The 18,672-nt window shown below is 37.1% G+C and overlaps 1 protein-coding gene across 1 annotated transcript; it reads right to left on the reverse strand.

Annotated features, from left to right (window-relative positions):
• Positions 1-251: 251 nt before the first annotated feature.
• Positions 252-18,111, reverse strand: LOC124438702. The gene is made up of 19 exons (XM_046988894.1): positions 17,391-18,111; positions 16,611-16,941; positions 16,137-16,425; positions 15,747-16,057; positions 15,373-15,590; positions 15,094-15,292; positions 14,135-14,269; positions 13,996-14,061; positions 13,540-13,642; positions 12,278-12,341; positions 9,526-10,146; positions 8,747-9,077; positions 8,275-8,563; positions 7,885-8,195; positions 7,511-7,728; positions 7,230-7,428; positions 1,867-2,001; positions 1,671-1,793; positions 252-1,376 (listed from the first exon to the last, which is right to left on the reverse strand). The coding sequence occupies exons 1-19, from the start codon at positions 17,897-17,899 to the stop codon at positions 1,308-1,310; spliced, it is 4,521 nt and encodes a 1,506-aa protein (XP_046844850.1). The 5' UTR covers positions 17,900-18,111; the 3' UTR covers positions 252-1,307.
• Positions 18,112-18,672: the final 561 nt, after the last annotated feature.

Raw genomic sequence — 18,672 nt, forward strand, 5'->3', positions numbered from 1 at the left:
ATGCAGTAAAAGGTGCTTCAACTCTTACGAGTAGAGTGGTTTTAAAGTTTAGATTTATCGGTTTTTACTTTATTTTTGTGTTCCATCGTTGGGGGCATCATATATATTTCATTTTAGCGTCCAAGATCGGCAGGACAAACACGTTTGCGCTTTCTAACGTTCATTCCACGTCCTTGATTGGTGTTAACCGTTAAAATATCTTCTATCGGGGTTATTGAGATAGCAATCGACAGTAATGACAAAAAGGCAAGTAAAAAACTGAGCACACTACACATGTACTTTCACACACATCATATAGATACAACTTATGTAACAAAAACATACAATAACATTTCGCATTTCTTCTTGAGATTGAAGTTCCTCCTCCCTTTTCATGTCTTTGATATATTTCAGTTTGTAATACATTCTCACACTCAACATTTCGTTTTGCTAGATGCTCGTACCACTTGTTGCGAACAGCAGCTAAGAAACTGACTCGAATGTTTATTTCACCACGTACAACCAACACTTCATTGAACGAAGTGTTTTGGCACTTAATATTCCGCGGAATAAAAGAGTTTTGGCAATTAATATTCCGCGGAATAAAAGTGTTTTGGCACTTAATATTCCGCGGAATAAAAGAGTTTTGGCAATTAATATTCCGCGGAATAAAAGAGAAGAACAATGAGTTGTCTTAAAATTTATTACTTCAGAAAAGAAAAATCTAATTGACCAATTCATATAAGAGGGTCGTTAATTTTTACACAAATCGTTCTTTTGATGCTACTAAAACAACAGAGGCAATCACAATCAAAATAACTTTAACAGGTGACACACACAAATTGCACTCAAGTTTTCATAAAAAAAGGTCTTCCATACATCTATACAACGATGTTAAGTTTGACATAAAATTTTTGTGATTTGTGTAACAGTACAAAATGAGGCATACTCCGAATAAAAAGTTCATGTTTAACTCATTTGAGCAGGAAACAAGACAATTTTATTTCAATCTTTATATTTCGAATTTGTTACATATAGTCTGATGATGAATTTGTTACATATAGTCTGATGATGAATTTGTTACAAATTCGAAATATAACTGTTCAAATAACAATTGTCTTGTTTCCTTCTCAAATATTGAGTTGAACATGAACTTTTTATTCGGAGTATGCTTCATTTTATATTACATAAAATTGTCGGTTGGTAATGGATTTTGTGTGATAGATATGTGTGAATTTATTTTAAAAGACGTCGAGACGTTTCATTTGCATGCGTTGTTCTTTGATGATTTAGATTTTGCTTTCTTCCATGTCCTTAGCTGTTCCCAATCATTGTTTTACCCGTGCTTCTTGTGCTTGGAAGTATCGTCGAATTAGGCGTTTCATTATCTTTTTTCTCTAAAAAAATGTCGAATTATTCCCATGAAAATTTTCCCCGGATTCATATTTACCGTGGTACCGGCATCTTGGTACCTTCCCATTACCATGGTGCTAAAACTCTGCTCATGCGCACAGTGCAAATATATAGTTTTCAAAGAGCAAAGATTTCCGGAAGAAAACCTGACTTCGCATCCAGCCCTTTTTCTTCTAGCCCGTAATATCAACGAACGATTTGTTAGAATCTTATGTTTACATTTCTTTACTTCGATCATTTTTATGAAGAATCTTCGGTATTAGTTTACGAATACATACCAAATGTTTACGAAGATCTGAACAAGAACTTGCATATTTGCATCTCGCTACCCGTACCTTGTCTTGTGCTTCGTCTCTACTGGTTTGATCTGTCGAATGGCTATCGCCAACTTCTCCTTTGAGCTTAAAGATTACATAAAGCAAATATTGTTGCGTTTTCCATATTTTTATGATACGTACAACATTTCGCGCTTACTCTTTGATTTAACTTGCAAAACAGTTGAATCACAATCGATATTAGATTGTACGGAGCTGGTAAAGTACTTCCTTTTTCCATGAATTCCAGCCACAATTTTGTTCGACTGAACTTCCACTGGATGTCGTCGTCTTGCTATAATTTAAATGCACTTAAACTCAATGGATGTCATCGTCTTGCTATAATTGAAATGCATTTAAACTCAATGGATGTCGTCGTCTTGCTATAATTTAAATGCATTTAAACTCAATGGATGTCATCGTCTTGCTATAATTGAAATGCATTTAAACTCAATGGATGTCGTCGTCTTGCTATAATTTAAATGCATTTAAACTCAATGGATGTCATCGTCTTGCTATAATTGAAATGCATTTAAACTCAATGGATGTCGTCGTCTTGCTATAATTGAAATGTATTTAAACTCAATGGATGTCGTCGTCTTGCTATAATTGAAATGTATTTAAACTCAATGGATGTCATCGTCTTGCTATAATTGAAATAAATTTAAACTTAATGGATGTCATCGTCTTGCTATAATTGAAATGCATTTAAACTCAATGGATGTCGTCGTCATAGGCGTACGGGGGGGGTGGGCTGGGGGGGCTGCAGCCCCAATTTCTCGAGAATTTGTGTATTCGGGCAAGCATTTACATGATATTCTGGCAAGATACTTACTACAGTTTTTAAATTTTCAATATTAATCTACATCATTTCTATATCATAAACTGCTTCGGTTCTTGAGCGTGAACGGTCTTTTAATGGATGGTTTTTAAATTGTTTAAATTACTTAAATTTCAGGAGGTAAAATAAAAATCGCGTAAAGTGATTGGGTGCAAAATTTTTCTTGAGACATAATAGGAGAATTTTACATCCGCCCCATTATAATATAAACAAATTACGTCACGAGAAATCGGTCTATTTACTAGCGATATTGCGACGAATATATTCGGTGTTTACAACTTTTAAACGAACACGAACGCCGATATTTTCAATCAGAGCAAAGCTTTTGGTATTAAATTTATCCACATAACGTTCTCCATTTATAAAAAAGGGCTGAGGTCAGTAAAAGTCTTGAAATGTCTTGAAATTGCGAAAAATCGTCTCCCCACACGCTATCCGTTATACATTAATATATAGATTAACAATCGCTGCGATCCCCAAAAGTGATTTTTAATTTTTGCATGAAAATTAGGCTTCGTATGGAGAGGCACTGTCCATTCCATTGATTAGATTAGTGCCATTCACTCTATGATTGTTGTTCAAGGAAACTATTATCCACAAGGGGAAAACATTTAGTAGCCAAGCTCTAATAAAGCGTACATATGGCGTCTCGTAAACGACCGTATCGACATCGCGTTTGGTGCGAGGAATGCAGCAAGGAAATTGACAGTGATTATAAGGAGGTCCACTTTCGACGAGTTCACAATAATGAAAAAGTTAAGTGTCATCGAGTGATGGATTCATCGGATTTATCGCAGTCAAAGATCAGTGGTTTCTTTGTAAAAAGTAACATGACAACCAAGGATGATAACCTAACCTTACAGGAAACAGAATCGAGTGCTAGTAAAGATTTAGCAGCCACTGGGTCTTTTGAGGAAAATCTACCTGAGATTAATTTGAAGGAGCCCATAAGCGAAGACCAAACGGAACCAATGAGAACGTTTATTGATGTTGATGAATTAAATCCACTGACGCAGTTCAGAGAAAATAAAGAATTGAATACGGTCACGGATAATGAAAATCTTACTTCCAGTGACGCACTGTTCATCGAAGAATTTAACTTAAATCAAAATATACAACGCGTTGCAACACCAGAATCAACGACGACGTCTAACACTCTAGACACAACAGCAATACAAGATTTAGATTCAACAGCATCTGTTCTAAATGAACAGACTAGAAAGGTTTCCTTAACAGTATGAATGAAGAAGAGATTTCCACCTTGCACGCCCCAAAACAGCCTATATTAGGTGAATATCCTGCACGAAAATTCGGCAGTGAAACATTTGTGCGACGATTTCAGCCTGAATGGTACAAGAAATATCCATGGATTAGTTACGAAGTGGATAAAGATGCATGCGTTTGTTTTGCCTGTAAAGAATTTGGGAAGAATACTTCATTTGTGCTTACAAATTGGAAGAAGTCGTCAAAGCTGGCAAAACATGGCAAGAGTGAGAACCACGTCAGATCCATGACAAGATGGCTCCAGTTTAAAGCAATGGAAAGAAGAAAACCTCCGTACTACAACAGCTGAATAGTGCACACCAGGACCAGGTTGCTATTAACAGACAATACTTAAAAGTAATCATACAATCTTTGATGTACACTGCACAACAAAATGTTGCAATTAGAGGTCATGAAGAGATTCGGGGTGATATATGGGAGATATCTGATATAAATAGAGGAAACTTTCTCGAGTTACTTTGCATAAGATGCAACGATTTGCCTTGGCTGAAATCTAAACTTCAAAGCCAGCTGCAGACACATGCTCAGTGGACATCCCCTGCTATTCAAAATGAACTACTGGAAATAGTAGCAAGTGTCATGCTTGAGAGGATAGCAGAAGAAGCAAGAAGTAGCGACTACTACGGAATAGTTGTCGATGAAACGGCAGACATCAGTCGAACAGAGCAATTATCTCTTCCTCAGATATGTTTTCAATGGCGAAACCAAAGAGACATTCACTGGTTTCTATTCAACCAAATCTACGGAAGGAGAAGTATTGTATGAGCTGTTAAAGACAGCCATTGGCAGGCTAGAGTTGACATTGGAAAACATTGTCGCAGAATGCTTTGATGGCGCTGCAAATATGAGTGGCCCTCGCAAAGGACTTGCTGCACGCATGAAGGAGTGCTCACCTCTTAGCATCTATGTTCACTGCCATGGGCATCGGCTTAACTTGGCGCTACAAGATACGATGACTACAATTGAGCCACTTCAGAAAGCTTTAGGTGTGATCCAGAGTCTCCATAATTTCTTGGAAGGAAGTCCCAAACGCCACTCCATCTTCAATGACATCAAGGTCGAAGATGAGGACGAAGATATTACACTGACTATTAAATCGCAGAGTGCTACTAGATGGTCTTGTCGTTGGGCAGCTGTAAAAGCAGTAGTAAACCAATTACCTAAGATCATCGAGGTTCTCCTTACACTCTCAAAAGATCGCGATCCGAAGACCTACAATGACAGCAATTCGCTACTTAACTCGATTTGCGACTTTCGGTTCGTTTTTGGTTTGATGGTATTAAAGGTTATTTTATCTAACACCGATGGTTTGAGCAGGTACCTACAAGGAAAGCAAATGGATGTCGCCACAGCAAAGAAGAGTGTTGATGGCGTGATTAAGACATTAATTGGATGTCGTTCCCTCGAAAATTTCGAACTGTTATGGTCACGGGCTGAAATCATAGCACACAAAATTAAGGAGCAAATTGAAGGTACAGAATTCAATTTCAAAGATGCAAAAGTACCAAGATTCCAACAGCCGTCACGGCGGCTCCAAGCTCTCGTCGGTGAAATGGCTGAAGTAAATGCAGAAGTGGAAAATCGAACAGAAAAGATTACTATCGTATCACATGCTACTACCTAAGCATTGACAAGATTGTGGCGGAGATGAAATCAAGATTTGAAGGTAGTGATCAAGAGGTCCTATTGGCACTTGCAGATATTGTGTTCAACAGGTCTCCAACCACGGCGAATGTTGAGTTGGTATCACACTTCTATGGTATCGACAGTGAGCTTCTTAGTAGCGAGAAAAATGTCTTTGAGAATATTGACGTTGATTTCCCTTGTGCTGAGAGAAAACGCTGCCAAAATTGTTAAGAGAATGTTCGAAAATGGTGTTCATGAAGTCCTGCCTGTGGCTTACAAAGTATTTTCGATTCTGGCCGCGATCCCGGCAACATCCTGCTCAGCAGAAAGATCTTTTAGCGCTCTTCGTCGCTTAAAACCTATCTTCGAAGTACAATTGGTCAAAACGGTTAAACAGCATTGCCCTAATCAATGTGGAAAGAGCCTATGCAAATAGTACTTTAAAGAACGACATGGAAAAGATAATTAACATTTTTGGACAGCGACGTAATCGTAAATCTTATTTCTTTTAGTCTTAGATCGTCGCACATTTAACTAACTAAATTTCTTCTGCGTCTAGTGTTATATATGACAAAATTTCAAATATCAAATAAAATGTAGTTACTTTCGTAGCATCCTCTTAGCAAATTGTAATGATTTTAGCTTATTAATTGAGATGGCCAGAGACAACATAAGAATATCTATGACGTCATACGTCATATGACGTCATATAATTCGGGCAAATTTAGTCCAGCTCCCCCTAAAAATATGTGCCCGTACGCCTATGGTCGTCGTCTTGCTATAAATGAAATGCATTTAAACTCAATGGATGTCGTCGTCTTGCTATAATTGAAATGCATTTAAACTTAATGGATGTCGTCGTCTTGCTATAATTGAAATGCATTTAAACTCAATGGATGTCGTCGTCTTGCTATAATTTAAATGCATTTAAACTCAATGGATGTCGTCGTCTTGCTATAATTGAAATGCATTTAAACTCAAAACTAATTGGTTGGTCATCTGGTTATTTGTTGGGTCAGTTTTGTGAGGAATAACTTTTAAACAGTTTTGAATGTGATAGTTGATATTTTACATGGTGATGATTTTTTGAAAATTTAATGCAAACAAATGGTGGCGTATTTTTAATAGATTTAGCATAGCTGTGTGTTATGCTGCTATGATCAAACATTGTTCTTTTACAATCTCCTAGTGTCTTGATTTTCAAAGTTTTGTGATTGAGTTAAGCAAGTAAATATAATTAAATACCGCTGGCTTCATTCACTTCGAGTTTCGTTTTGAATTTTATGGGGGCTCTTGTTTTGGGAAATGAAAGTGTCCGTTTTATAGATTTATTGAGCATTATTATCTGGTAGTTCTTGATGTGTGAAAATTGTCATGTTTATGAAAGACAAAGCTCATCGCTAAACTTAGTTGATTCTTTGAAGTGCTGAAATATTTATTCCAACTGCATGGACAGTATGTTCCAGTAAACCTATTAGCTATTGAAATTTATAAGACGTTTTATAAAGCCAAGTGGCGCATGTTTGTGCTGATTGCATGAATAAGCTTTGAGTTTGTTGTGCGTTTTGGTTTTGCTATGTAGGTTTTAGAATATCTAGTGAACACAGAAGTATTTACAGAGCCACACTACACAGGAACTCACTATGTAAGGATGTTAATTAGCTTGGATCATAAAATTGTAATGAAATACCCTGGATCCGTTACTGGCGAGACCTGCGCGTAGATGAGTATTCTAACTATCGTACTAAGTCCAACTTGTACATGCTCCTTACCGAGATATAGTCGTATGAATGACTCATCATTGCAATGAGCATGTTGAGTGCTATCAAGACAACAAGGATTGAGTACATTGCGAATAGCAATCTGCCGGTTTCTTGTGTGATTTCAAACGTCGAGTCTTTCGTATCAAAGTTGCTTAACTCGATTTTGTCAAAGAGCGCCCAAAACATATGTTTTGACGATTGAAAAAGACTGTAAAATGAGAAAATTGTAATTGTAATTCAATGAGATAAAATTGGTTTTTTTTTATAAAGATTAAGATTCATTTACGCACGTTGAAAACATTTTGTTGGTATCTTCTAAGATTCGTTTGTCGCTGAGATTTTTGTTTTCTTTGATAATCTCGTCTTGAATGCTGTTGTAGTACGAATAAAGGTTTCTTAAACCCATGGCAAATGCAAGGAAAATGGCAGAAAATAAGATCAGAAATTTCACGACATCTTGAATCATACGATGTAGTGATAACTGCAGCGGCCCTAACGTGGAGTTGACCTTCGAAAAGAAGAATTAGAAGGCGCAATTATGTGAGGGGCTTTTATACGAAAATATCTGGTGCGAATAGTTTCCAACACTTGCAATAACAAGAATACCCGAACAAAAATATAATACGAAGAAATGGCTAGTCTGACTTTGTCCGTTTCGTCTTACCTGACAAAAATCAATCAAGTGAATAACGCTGAAGACAGTCGCCACTGAGAAAAAGCTATTTCCCAGTAAAAGTAAATTATATCCATCTTTGTTCTTGGCGTATTTCCTAACGGAGTAGTCTTTGATTGACCAACCCCCCGTGATGGCAAAACCAGCAATCCAACTTAATCCTGCCATGACAAACAAAGTCAGCATTATGATCATGTTGATGTTCCACCACTTGAAGACATAATTCATTTGGCGATCATGGCATCGCATTTCACGAATCTCCTGACATACCATTCCGATGACAGTTAGGAAAATGATATATTCTAGACAGAAAAGGATACAATGAACGCGCGCGTTTCATACTGGAGACTGGAGACGACTTCTAGTTGATTCATAATTTACCTATGACTGTTGGAGTGTGGTTATCTCGCAGCGAGGAGCCAGCAATCAGGAAAAGAAAGATTATGAACTGCGAAATATGGCTGACAAACTTCATGTATGGAGTGGACATCATTATTGAAATTTTTGAACAAGGACAGAAGAGGTATTGTAACGCAAAGACAGGGAAGAAAATCGTGTAGAAGATAAATAAAAACAGACGGTAAACAATGCGTGTTCTTTGGATATTCTTCGGAAAGCCCGAGTATACGACGAAGTTGACCAACATTTGAGTATGAGGATGGGCTACAAACTGAAATATATCAATAAAAAAATCGTCTTTGTTGTAAAATACTCTGTGGCCGAGGGTGGAACTTTGAACTCGAGAGAAAATGCAAAGAAACTTTATACTTATGAGTTTTTTGCCAAGCACTATATCTATGGTTCCTGTGTTTGTGTGTATGTGCAAGTGTAGAATGCTCAGTTTTTTACTTGCCTCCTTGTCATTACTGTTGATGGCCTTTTTCAATGAAGTTACTACCTCAGAACAGCTTTCTTTCTTTACATTCTCACCATCATTCTCATCATCATTCGGGGCAAAATGTTTTTGGTCGATATCTAACAGAGCCATAAGATCCTCCTTGTTTCTGCAAGCACTGTTTAGCTCCGCCGTGAACGTCTTGCATTTGTCTGACAATTCCATGTACTCCTTCCTCAGTTCAGGCTCATCTCTCGCACGTTTTTGTAACTTCTTATTTAATTCAAACGCCTGAGAAAGCGGGTCTATTGTGTTGCCTTTGTTATCTTTGATCTTGTCTTTTAAGTAACTTAATAAAGAAAACATATATACATATATATTGTCAGAAAGAAGAAAACTTACAAAAACTACAATTTCATCCCGACGAGCCTGAAATTAGATGAAAGTGCCTTGAGTCTATGGCGAGAAGAGGAGACAAGTTCGTTAAGTTTGTTAGGTGATAATAGTTGTTTGATAGTTGTGGTTAGTAGGTGATGAAGAATTTCTCTTTCATGCACATTACCAACCAACCACAACTATCAGCACTCAACAAACGTTACGAATTTGTCTTTTCTTGCCGCCATAGACAAAAGTCAGTTCAGTAGAAAGAAAACGATCATAAGAGTATATTTAGCTTTTACTTAATACAATACATAACGCTATATACACCATATATGTCAGATCGATTCTTGTTTATAGCAAATTCTCATTCCATGGTTCACAACAGTACTACGTGTCTCTAAACTACCTTGACTTACCCTAAACACATATGGACGGGACTTGAAAGCCCTCTGAAGCAATTTATGGCAATTTGTGAACGAAGCATCTCCGAATTTAGCTTGCACGATTCACTTTTGTATTCACACTTGTCCGGATCATCGATAAAGTAGCCTTTTGACATAAGGTGTTCTACAATCTCGTAGTGACGCAATTGAGCTGCCTTTATAGTTGGTGCGAGCAAGCGGTCGTCTGAGTTTTCGTGATATGTCAGCAACACTTCTAGGCATTGAAGATCGTTCTCATAAACGCATCGTAAAAGAGCATATTTCAAGTCAGCTTTTTCTGTCAAAAGCTTTTCTATGACATCTTTGCGATCGTTTTCAGCCGCAATTTGAAGCGCCGTTTTGCCATCTGAGTTTATGGCGTTAAAGTCAACTGGATTGTTGGTGTTTTTGATTTTACTCTGGACTGCTTCAACATCCCCACTTGCTACAGCATTGAAGAATTCTTCATTCGAAACTCCGGCATCCGAAATTCGTGTTGAATTTCCATCAGCACTGTCCAAGTGAAGTGCTTGCAACTCGAGGTTAGTATGAGAAGCTGCGAAAGTCATTTCGAACTTCAAAGAACCTCTCCTTGATTCGTATTTATTTGCTTCCCTACAAATATTTGGACATCAATGAAATTCCAAGTACTCTACTTGTGCCCACTCCGATTGTTTTTCAATTGTAAACTATGTTGTTATACGTTTTAAACGTTAAAAATATCTGCATGCAGTTGCGCACACCGTAGCTGTTTTTCTTCAACCGGCAGAATACACAAGGAAATATACATTTTATTATAAAGCCGTTTATGGTCGTCTATGTTCTCCGTTCCTTTTATCCTTGTTTTGAACGTTATTTTAGTAACCTGTAACCTAGCAACTGATAAAAGTTATAAACTCCTTGCGACATGTTACTATTTAAAGGATTTATTAGAAATGTAGATAAGTTTACACCTGTTTCACACAGCGCTTTCACTTTTATTGCTTACGTCATTCCTTGTAACATCCTGATCATGCGTCGTGCATTTAATTACAATAGCTCAGCATCAATAATGACTACACATGTTTGTAAATGTAGATCGTCCAAGTTGGTATAGTTCTGAGATTTGTGTTCAGTAAGTCGTATGTTTAAGTTCCTGCCAGTTTCCCCGATACAAGAGCCATGGCAGTCGGAGCAGTTGATTTTGTAAAGTGCACCTTGTCGTTCGTTGGGTTGTTCTATGTCCTTTATGTTCGTTAGTATTGTCGTAACGTTGTGATTGGTTTATGTGCGACACGTATGTTGTATGGTCGTAAGATACGCGAGATAGTCTCAGACGCACCTTTGATGTAAGGCATCGTTGCTGTTGTCACTGAGTTGTTCGTTTCGTTGGGTTCGTTGGGTTTGTAAGTGTTGCGTTTGATGAAGTCAGAGTTATAGTTGTTTTTGTCAAAAACACGTTTGAGATAGTTGTGAAGTGTAAACCCCCCTGAACAGATCACAGCAATTACCGGCACCTTACAAACGACTTATTCACAATACAAACAAACGATCAACTAACAACATTACACTTCACACTAATTCACAATGACAATACACAATTGACACTCACAAATTACAACTAAAAACATCACTCCTAAATCACACATCACAACTAAAAATAAAAATATTTCACTTCACACTAATTCACAATGACAATACACATTTCCTGTGCGCACAATACAATGACGTAAGAACCAGATAACAAATACGGCTAACCTGACGTTTACTCCTCATTTGACTCTGAAGATGACTACCGCTAAGGTTGTCGAAAAGTCAGTCAACAACAACAAAAACAGTCCTTCTCAGGACTATACCAACCTGGACGATCTACATTTACAAACATGTAACGATACTCCCGGGCTCAAACCATTTACTTTATAGTTGTGTAGAGCGTCCGGTGAATCACATATAATTTGTGCACGTCTTGTTAATGTTCTGATTGTGGTAGCTTTGTGTGATGTAAGGTTGTAAGATGATTGGTCTAGTAGTCGGTCAGTGTGTGTTTGTTTGCGATAAACTGTTGTTCGTAGTTTTTGATTGTCCTGTTTTACCAAACAGTCGAGAAAAGGAAGAGTTCCGTTTTCTTCGACATCTTTGGTAAATTGTATGTGGCTGTTCTGTTTGTTGATGTGAGTGTGAAAGTCATCAATCTCGTCTGCATGTAGTGCATGTTTGTAAGTCGTGAGCGCCCGTTCCTCTACAGATTGCATTACAATTTCAGCAACTACAACAGAAACGGGTGAACCCATTGCTGTTCCATGTAATTGTTTGTAGTGTGTACCTTTGTACTGGAAGTAAGTCGAGGTGAGGCAGAGCTCCAGTAGCTCCATAATGTATTCTGTCGGTAATGGCAGTACGTCCGAGGTGTTAGTAATTAGGGTTTAGGGTTTATGTACAAGTAAGTGCCAGATTAAGTGGAATACTGGTGAACAGTGATTTCACATCAAAAGACACTAGTATATAGTTGTCCGGTATTTGTATAGTGCTCAGTTTTTTAATGAAAGTTTTAGTGGATTGTAGCTTGTGTTTTGATTTGCTTGTAAGTGAGAAAGATAAGTACTTGACTGACATACTGCAACATATTGTTTTTAACAATGAAATAAACGTTTCATTTTAGATATTTTCTAAGTCCTGTACCTCCTCATTTTTTTTGGACATCTCGAAAAAAGAGCAAAACCTGCCAGGATAATGTATAATAAATAAAGCCTACCAGTCGCTAACTTACTCTTTCATACAGATACAAACATCTAATTGCAGGAACAGTTTCGATACCAGCAAATGAAGACAAACTTCGAAATGTCATTCTGATCATAGAAAGATTCTCCTCTTAGGAAGAAGCCAATACAGTAAACGGTGCTTCAACTCCTACGAGTAGAATAGTTTTAAAGTTTATATTTATCGGTTTTTACTTTATTTTGGTGTTCCATCGTTGGGGGCATCATATATATTTCATTTTAGCGTCCAAGATCGGCAGGACAAACGCGTTTGCCTTTTCAAACGTTCATTCCACGTCCTTGATTGGTGTTAACCGTTAAAATATCTTCTATCGGGGTTATTAGCATAGAAATCGACAGTAATGACAAAAAGGCAAGTAAAAAACTGCGCACACTACACATGTACTCTCACAGACACCACATAGATACAACTTATGTAACAAAAACATACAATAACATTTCGCATTTCTTCTCGAGTTTGAAGTTCTATCACCCTTTTCATCTCTTTGATATATTTCAGTTTGTAATACATTCTCACACTCAACATTTCGTTTTGCTAGATGCTCGTACCACTTGTTGCAAACAGCAGCTAAGAAACTGACTCAAATGTTTATTTCACCCCGTACAACCAACACTTCATTGAACGAACCGTCTTGGCACTTAATTAATATTGCGCGGAATAAAAGACAAGAACAATGAGTTGTCATAAAACTTATTACTTCAGAAAAGAAAAATCTAATTCACCAATTCATATAAGAGGGAGATTAATTTTTACACAAATCGTTCTTTTGATGCTACTAAAACAACAGAGGCAATCACAATCAAAATAACTTTAACAGGTGACACACACATATTGCACTCAAGTTTTCATAAAAAAGTTCTTCCATACAACTATGTTAAGTTTCACATAAAATTTTGTGATTTGTGTAACAATACAAAATGAGGCATACTCCGAATAAAAAGTTCATGTTTACCTCAATATTTGAGAAGGAAACAAGACAATTTTTATTTCAATCTTTATATTTCGAATTTGTTACATATAGTCTGATGATGAATTTGTTACAAATTATAAATATAACTGTTCAAATAAAAATTGTCTTGTTTCCTTCTCAAATATTGAGGTAAACACGAACTTTTTATTCGGAATATGCTTCATTTTGTATTACATAAAATTGTCGGCTGGTAATGGATTTTGTGTGATAGATATGTGTGAATTTATTTTAAAAGACGTCGAGACGTTTCATTTGCATGCGTTGTTCTTTGATGATTTAGATTTTGCTTTCCTCCATGTCCTTAGCTGTTCCCAAACATTGTTTTTCCCGAGCTTTTTGTGCTAGGACGTATCGTCGAATTAGGCGTTTGATTATCTCTTTTCTCTAAAAAAGATGTCGAATTATTCCCATGAAAATTTTCCCCGGCATTCATATTTACCGTGGTACCGGCATCCTGGTACCTTCACATTACCATGGTGCTAAAACTCCGCTTATACGCACAGTGCAAATATATAGTTTTCAAAGAGCGAAGATTTCCGGAAGAAAACCTGATTTCGCATCCAGCCCTTTTTCTTCTAGCCCGTAATATAAACGAACGATTTGTTAGAATCTTATGTTTACATGGCTTTACTTCGCTCATTTTTATGAAGAATCTTCGGTATTAGTTTACGAATACATACCAAATGTTTACGAAGATCTGAACAAGAACTTGCATACTTGCATCTTGCTACACGTACCTTGTCTTGTGCTTCGTCTCTACTGGGTTGATCTTTCGAATGGGTATCGCCACTTTCTCTTTTGAGCTTAAAGATTAAGTAAAGCAAATATTGTTACGTTTTCCATATTTTTATGATACGTACAATATTTCGCGCTTACTCTTTGCTTTAACTTGCAAAACAGTTCAATCACAATCGATATTAGATTGTACGGAGCTGGTAAAGTACTTCCTTTTTCCATGAATTCCAGCCACAATTTTGTTCGACTGAACTTCCACTGGATGTCGTCGTCTTGCTATAATTGAAATGCCCTTAAACTCAAAGCTAATCGGTTGGTCATCTGGTTATTTGTTGGGTCAGTTTTGTGAAGAATAACTTGTAAACAGTAGATGTGAATGTGATAGTTGATATTTTACATGGTGATGATTTTTTGAAAATTTAATGCAAACAAATGGTAGCGTGATTTTAATAGATTTAGCATGGCTGTGTGTTATGCTGCTATGATCAAACATTGTTCTTTTACAATCTCCCAGAGTCTTGATTTTCAAAGTTTTGTGATTGAGTTAAGCAAGTAAAATAGAATTAAATACCGCTGGCTTCATTCACTTCGAGTTTCGTTTTGAATTTTTAGTGGGGCTCTGGTTTTGGGAATTAAAGGTGTCCGTTTCATAGAATTATTGAGCATTATTATCTGGTCGAGCTTGATGTATGAAAATTGTCATGTTTGTGAAAGACAAAGCTCATCGCTAAACTTAGTTAATTCTTTGAAGTGGTGAAATATTTATTCCAACTGCTTGGACAGTATGTTCCAGTAAACCTATTAGCTATTGAAGTTTATAAGACGTTTTATAAAGCCAAGTGGCGCATGTTTGTGCTGATTGCATGAATAAGCTTTGAATTTGTTGTGCGTTTTGGTTTTGCTATGTAGGTTTTAGAATATCTAGTGAAAACAGAGGCATTTACAGAGCCACACTACACAGGAACTCACTATGTGAGGATGTTAATTAGACTTGGATCATAAAATTGTAATGAAATACCCTGGATCCGTTACTGGCGAGACCTGCGCGTAAATGAGTATTCTAACTATCGTACTAAGTCCAACTTGTGCATGCTCCTTACCGAGATATAGTCGTATGAATGACTCATCATTGCAATGAGCATGTTGAGTGCTATCAAGACAGCAAGGATTGAGTACATTGCGAATAGCAATCTGCCAGTTTCTTGTGTGATTTCAAACGTCGAGTCTTTCGTATCAAAGTCGCTTAACTCGATTTTGTCGAAGAGCGCCCAAAACATATGTTTTGACGATTGAAAAAGACTGTAAAAGGAGAAATTGTGATTGTAATTCAATGAGGTAAAATTGGCTTTTTTGAAAAGGATTAAGATTCATTTACGCACGTTGAAAACCTTTTGTTGGTATCTTCTAAGATTCGTCTGTCGCTGAGATTTTTGTTTTCTTTGATAATCTCGTCTTGAATGCTGTTGTAGTACGAATAAAGGTTTCTTAAACCCATGACAAATGCGAGGAAAATGGCAGAAAATAATATCAGAAATTTCACGACATCTTGAATCATACGATATAGTGATAACTGCAGCGGCCCTAACCTGGAGTTGACCTGCGAAAAGAAGAATTAGAAGGCGCAATTATGTGAGGGGCTTTTATACGAAAATATCTGGTGCGAATAGTTTCCAACACTTGCAATAACAAGAATACCCGAACAAAAATATATTACGAAGAAATGGCTAGTCTGACTTTGTACGTTTCGTCTTACCTGACAAAAATCAATCAAGTGAATAACGCTGAAGACACTCGCCACTGAGAAAAAGCTATTTCCCAGTAAAAGTAAATTATATCCATCTTTGTTCTTGGCGTATTTCCTAACGGAGTAGTCTTTGATTGACCAACCCCCCGTGATGGCAAAACCAGCAATCCAACTTAATCCTGCCATGACAAACAAAGTCAGCATTATGATCATGTTGATGTTCCACCACTTGAAGACATAATTCATTTGGCGATCATGGCATCGCATTTCACGAATCTCCTGACATACCATTCCGATGACAGTTAGGAAAATGATATATTCTAGACAGAAAGGGATACAATGAACGCGCGAGTTTCATACTGGAGACTGGAGACGACTTCTAGTTGATTCATAATTTACCTATGACTGTTGGAGTGTGGTTATCTCGCAGCGAGGAGCCAGCAATCAGGAAAAGAAAGATTATGAACTGCGAAATATGGCTGACAAACTTCAGGTATGGAGTGGACATCATTTTTGAAATTTTTGAACAAGGACAGAAGAGGTATTGTAACGCAAAGACAGGGAAGAAAATCGTGTAGAAGATAAATAAAAACAGACGGTAAACAATGCGTGTTCTTTGGATATTCTTTGGAAGGCCCGAGTATACGACGAAGTTGACCAACATTTGAGTATGAGGATGGGCTACAAACTGAAATATATCAATAAAAAAATTGTCTTTGTTGTGAAATACTCTGTGGCCGAGGGTGAAACTTCGAACTTGAGAGAAAATGCAAAGAAACATTATACTTATGAGGTTTTCGCCAAGCACTATATCTATGGTTCCTGTGTTCGCGTGTGTGTGTGCAAGTGTAGAATGCTCAGTTTTTTACTTGCCTCCTTGTCATTACTGTTGATGGCCTTTTTCAATGAAGTTGCTACCGCAGAACTGCTTTCTTTCTTTACATTCTCATCATCCTTCTCATCATCATTCGGGGCAAAATGTTTTTCGTCGATATCTAACAGAGCCATAAGATCCTCTTTGTCTCTGCAAGCACTGTTTAGTTCCGTCGTGAACGTCTTGCATTTGTCTGACAATTCCATGTACTCCTTCTTCAGTTCAGGCTCATCTCTCGCGCGTTTTTGTAACTTCTTATTTAATTCAAACGCCTGAGAAAGGGGGTCTATTGTGTTGCCTTTGTTATCTTTGATCTTGTCTTCTAAGTAACTTAATAAAGAAAACACTATATACATAAATATTGTCAGAAAGAAGAAAACTTACAAAAACTACAATTTCATCCCGACGAGCCTGAAATTAGATGAAAGTGCCTTGTGTCTATGGCGAGAAGAGGGGACAAGTTCGTTAAGTTTGTTAGGTGATAATAGTTGTTTGATAGTTGTGGTTAGTAGGTGATGAAGAATTTCTCTTTCAGTTACATTACCAACCAACCACAACTATCAGCACTCAACAAACGTAACGAATTTGTCTCTTCTTGCCGCCACAGACAAAAGTCAGTTCAGTAGAAAGAAAACGATCACAAGAGTATATTTAGCTTTTACTTAATACAATACATAACTCTATATACACCATATATGTCAGATCTATTCTTGTTTATAACAAATCCTCATTCCATGGTTCACAACAGTACTACGTGTCTCTAAACTACCTTGACTTACCCTAAACACATATAGACGGGACTTGAAAGCCCTCTGAAGCAATTTATGGCAATTCGTGAACGAAGCATCTCCGAATTTAGCTTGCACCGTTCACTTTTGTATTCACACTTGTCCGGATCATCGATAAGGTAATCCTTTGACATGAAGTGTTCTACAATCTTGTAGTGACCCAATTGAGCTGCCTTTATAATTGGCTCGAGCAAGCGGTCGTCTGATTTTTTGTGATATGTCAGCAACTCTTCTAGGCATTGAAGATCGTTCTCATAAACGCATCGTAAAAGAGCATATTTCAAGTCAGCTTTTTCTGTCAAAAGCTTTTGTATGTCATCTTCGCAACCTTTTTTAGCCGCAATTTGAAGGTCCGTTTTAACATCCTCTCTTGCTGCAGCATCGAAGATTTCTTCATTCGGAACTTCGGCATGCGAAATTCGTGTTGAATTTCCATCAGCACTGTCCAAGTAACGTTCTTGCAACTCGAGGCTATTTTCAGGAGCTGCCGGGAAAGTCATTTCGAACTGCAAATAACCTCTTCTTGATTCGCATTTATTTGCTTCGCTACAAATATTTGGACATCAATGAAATTCGAAGTATTCTACTTGTGCCCACTCGGATTGTCATTCAATTGTAAACTATGCTGTAATACGTTTTAAACGTTAAAATTATCTGCATGCAGTTGCGCACCCCGTAGCTGTTTTTGTTCAACCGGCGGAATACACAAGAAAATTTACATTTTATTATAAAGCCCTTTATGGTCGTCTATGTTCTCTGTTCCTTTTATTCTTGTTTTGAACGTAATTTAGTAACCTGTAACCTAGCAACTGATAGAAGTTATAAACTCCTTGCGACATGTTACTATTTAAAGGATTTATTAGAAATGTAGATATGTTTACACCCATTTCAGGAATGTTCATTTAAATTCTGACCTTGAAAGTGACAAAGAAGATTGTCATTTCTTTTTACTCCCTTTTAATCACAGCGCTTTCACTTTTATTGCTTACGTCATTCCTTGTAACATCCTGATCATGCGTCGTGCATTTAATTACAATAGCTCAGCATCAATAATGACTATACATGTTTGTAAATGTAGATCGTCCAGGTTGGTATAGTCCTGAGAAGGGCTGTTTTTGTTGTTGTTGACTGACGTTTCGACAACCTTAGCGGTAGTCATCTTCACAGTCAAATGAGGAGTAAACGTCAGGTTAGCCGTATTTGTTATCATGTTCTTATGTCTTATTGTATTGTGTGTATAGGAAATGTGTGGGTGTCATTGTGAATTAGTGTG

The sequence above is a fragment of the Xenia sp. Carnegie-2017 genome, unplaced genomic scaffold, assembly GCF_021976095.1.
Source record: "Xenia sp. Carnegie-2017 unplaced genomic scaffold, XeniaSp_v1 HiC_scaffold_19, whole genome shotgun sequence".
Taxonomy (NCBI): domain Eukaryota; kingdom Metazoa; phylum Cnidaria; class Anthozoa; order Malacalcyonacea; family Xeniidae; genus Xenia; species Xenia sp. Carnegie-2017.

Coding starts and splice junctions, on each gene's coding strand:
- LOC124438702 (XM_046988894.1), bottom strand. CDS start 17,899: ATGACTTTCCCGGCAGCTCCTGAAAATAGCCTCGAGTTGCAAGAACGT. Junction 12,342..13,539: donor GGACATGGAGGAAAGCAAAA/TCTAAATCATCA, acceptor GACATTTCGAAG/TTTGTCTTCATTTGCTGGTA. Junction 9,078..9,525: donor CCCGTCCATATGTGTTTAGG/GTAAGTCAAGGT, acceptor TTCTTTATTAAG/TTACTTAAAAGACAAGATCA.